Source organism: Limulus polyphemus, unplaced genomic scaffold (genome assembly GCF_000517525.1).
Source record: "Limulus polyphemus unplaced genomic scaffold, Limulus_polyphemus-2.1.2 Scaffold7262, whole genome shotgun sequence".
Lineage (NCBI taxonomy): Eukaryota > Metazoa > Arthropoda > Merostomata > Xiphosura > Limulidae > Limulus > Limulus polyphemus.
In genome coordinates this window covers 8,576-12,578 of record NW_013672872.1, presented here as the reverse complement: position 1 = coordinate 12,578, position 4,003 = coordinate 8,576, and the positions used below count along the sequence as shown (strand labels likewise).

Below are 4,003 nucleotides of genomic sequence, written 5' to 3'. Positions count from 1 at the left end.
GCATGTCAACTACCATGGAAATACATAACATGATTGTACTAGTAGCAGACAGATACTGACCCACCAGCACAATCACGTTAGTTGCAAATTAACATCACATCCAATGTATAGGTAAGAAAACCCTATTAAATAGAAACCTCGGTCAAAACGATGCTCTAACAGTTTACACGTAGACATATATTTGGAGTCGCTACTCATGGTATTACAGGAAGGTATTGAAAAAAACTCACCATCATATTTGGCCAAAACAGCTTGAACATCAGCATATGCTTGCATCTCCAGTAAAGCCTCAATCAGATTTTCCTGAATACTGAACACGTTCATCATGGGAAACTCTTTGATTAACTGTAAATCCAGAGTAAAAACATAATACATTTTGTGTGCTTTTATAATATCAAAGTTATATAACACACTTTCATGTTGTTTTTTTTATGGTGTGTGCTTTTATGATATCAAAGTTACATAATTCACTTTCTTGTTTTTTATGTTGTGAGCTTTTATAATATCAAAGTTACATAATACACTTTCATGTTTGTTTTTATGGTGTGTGCTTTTATGATATCCAAAATAAAAGCACACAACATAAAACACAAACATGAAAGTGCATTATGTAACAAACTTGATGTACAGTAGTGTGGGGAATTGGATAAAACCTGTAACTTTGGATAGAATATTGTGGAGAACTTTGGGTACAGTAGTGTGGGGAACTTAAGATAAAATAGTTTGTAGAACATTGAGTAGAATAATAGTGGAATAGAAACATGGAAATGGAGTTTGTTTAAAGGGGTTTGCCAAGAAACATTTTGACTACTTCTACTTCAAAATTAGCCAAATGAATTAGCCGGCAGTTGATCTTTTGTTTGTAATACTTTGAGTTTATTGTGAATACACGTTATTAATGTTATTGGAAAGCATTTTTAAAAATTTCTTGAAATAATATTTTGGTATAGTTTGTGTGTCCAACACAAGACTTGGTGTTACTACTAGAAACAAAATGTCATTGAACTGATATCATAAAAGCACACAACATAAAAAAAACAGACATGAAAATGCATTATGTAACTTTGATATCATAAAAGCACACAACATAAGAAAACAGACATGAAAATGTATTATGTAACTTTGATACCTGATGAATAGTACAATTCTTGTGTTAAAATTCTGTTGTTTTGTTGATTACATTCCAGTGTACTGATGAATAGTACAATTTCTTGTGTTAAAATTCTGTTGTTTTGTTGATTACATTCCAGTATACTGATAAACATTGGTGTTTTATAGGCAGAAAAGTTGTTTAAGCAAGCATTAAAAGTTGCAGAAACTCAGTACAGAAAAAGTCAGCAACTACAACATCAAACAGCCCAATATGATGCTCTGCGGAGTAAGTACCTGTCTTTTCTCATCATTAGAACTAAAGAGGATTTTAATTCAATGATTTGATTTAATATTAGCATATTGTTGATCCTCTTGTACTTTTGACATTGCAGGACGAGATACGAATGTGCTGGTGTATATTAGAAGAAGATTGGCGATGTGTGCAAGAAAACTCGGGAAGCTCAGAGAAGCTGTCAAAATGATGAGAGATGTAAGATTTTCTAGAAAAATGCATTCTTCAAACTCTCATGTTCCTCTATACTGTTTTGTTGCTACGATGTGTTAATATTTAAAGCACTTTTTTTTGCTTTTTCAAAATTATTAGCAATCATTTAATTTTTTTTTCAGTATTATTAGTAATCAATTAATCCTGCATGCAGGGGGTCAATTCATTGGAGCAATCATGTATTGATGAACTAATATTTCCTATAATTCCAAGTTTGCTAAGTGTATCTTTGGTAACTTTTATTAAACATTACAAGTATATTTAATACAAAAGTTATGATTTTTAAAATACTTGTACTGTAGTTGTTTTCTGTCAATTTACTGATTCAGTCTGACTTAGTCTTTGATTAGTCTGAGTGAAAGGTCAGTTTCATATTTCATTTTCATAATCACTAGAACCTCCTAAATAAATATCGAAAGTTTTTGTCAGTAAAACTTTATGTCTTTTATTTTCTCTAATCTAATACTAAGTGCAGTGAAAGTTTAAAAATTTGAAGTAAAATCAAAAAATACTTTTTTAATAGAATGATTGCATATTTTAACATACAGTTACAATTATTTTTCCTACAATCTTTGGTCCTCCTAACTTTTCACAACTGCTTTCATTTAATCTTATCATTTTATTGCTTTTTAAACTGTGTCTAAGTACCACAAATTGTAACAAACCACCCAGCAGGAGTGTTGAATGTTTAGGGTTAATATAATTTCAGGTTGTAAAATGCAGTGTCTAATTATATATGCTCTTTTTGTGTTACTTGAGGCAAAAAAAAGTTAGTTTATTTTGTTTCATCTAATCTAATAAGTTTTTAATTTTTGCATTTTAGTTACTTTTGTTAAAAAAACCATCAACAAATAAAAATATGCATAAAAAAAATAAGAAATTCAGCACATACTTCAGGACTGAGACCTTTTATAATAATTCATTTAATTCAAACACTAAAACGATTCCTCAAAGCTAATACAATGTATCTAGATTTCAAACTGGCCTATTAACCTTTAATTGAACAGTATGAGGAACTTGGGGTAGAATAATATGGAGAGTTTTGGGTAGAATTCCTTGGGAAACTTGGGGTAAAATATTTTGGGATCTTATGTAAAAGTAAAATAATGCAGAGAGCTTAGATAGAATATTGTGGAGAACTTGGGGTACAGGAGTGTGGGGAATTGGATAAAACCTGTAACTTTGGATAGAATATTATGGAGAACTTGGGTTACAGTAGTGTGGGGAATTGGATAAAACCTGTAACTTTAGAAATAATATTGTGGAGAACTTGGGGTATAGTAGTGTGGGGAATTGGATAAAATCTGTAACTTTGGGTAGAATGTTGTGAAGAACTTGGGTTACAGTAGTGTGGGGAATTGGATAAAACCTGTAACTTTAGAAACAATATTGTGGAGAACTTGGGGTACAGTGGTGTGGGGAATTGGATAAAATCTGTAACTTTGGATAGAATATTGTGGAGAACTTGGGGTACAGTAGTGTGGGGAATTGGATAAAACCTGTAACTTTGGATAGAATATTGGGAAGAACTTGGGGTACAGTAGTGTGGGGAATTGGATAAAATCTGTAACTTTGGATAGAATATTGTGGAGAACTTGGGGTACAGTAGTGTGGGGAATTAGATAAAATCTATAACTTTGGATAGAATATTGTGGAGAACTTGATGTACAGTAGTGTGGGGAATTGGATAAAATCTATAACTTTGGATATAATATTGTGGGTACACTGGAATGTAACCAACAAAAACAACAGAATTTTAACACAAGAAATTGTACTATTCATCAGTACACTGGAATGTAACCAACAAAAACAACAGAATTTTAACACAAGAAATTGTACTATTTATCAGTACACTGGAATGTAACCAACAAAAACAACAGAATTTTAACACAAGAAATTGTACTATTTATCAGTATACTGGAATAAACCAAAAGAAACAAACAGAATTTTTAACAAAAATTTCTTTTATCTAGTATTTCAGCAAACGTATTTCCTAAGGTGCTGTTCAGCCCTTCATGTGTATATAAATATTTCACTAATTACAAAGTGAGCTACATATCCAGTTATTAACATAAATTGTTACAACTTTAAATCACTCATTAAATACTGCACAAAACTTGCCATGAGCAAAGCAGAGAAGATGAGGTGAAAACAGTGCAGAAAAAGACAAAAACTTTTCTTTCCTTGCTCAATCTACCACATGCAGAACTCAAGTATTAAAACTGTACAATTTCATTACCTAAACAATAATAGTCATTTCCAGTTCTGTATAAAGTGTATACATCACTGAATGAAGACGTATACAGGTTAAACCTTATTTCAACAGTGGTAGCAACCTCGTCTTCTGCTAGAAGTGTGTAAAGTACAGAAAATAAGATGTACTCAAGTTAAGCCTTACCTCAATAA

The 4,003-nt window shown here is 31.4% G+C and overlaps 1 protein-coding gene across 1 annotated transcript in view; it reads left to right on the top strand.

The window, feature by feature from the left end:
- The window catches only part of LOC106474471 (suppressor of tumorigenicity 7 protein-like), a gene marked incomplete at its 3' end in the record, with an annotated part of 37,227 nt that overhangs the window by 24,805 nt on the left and 8,419 nt on the right, over nucleotides 1–4,003 (top strand). Inside the window, exons 6-7 of the mRNA XM_013935165.2 lie at nucleotides 1,279–1,378; nucleotides 1,485–1,650. Coding sequence (XP_013790619.1) covers nucleotides 1,279–1,378; nucleotides 1,485–1,650 — 266 coding nt within the window. The remainder of the gene's footprint in view (nucleotides 1–1,278; nucleotides 1,379–1,484; nucleotides 1,651–4,003) is intronic.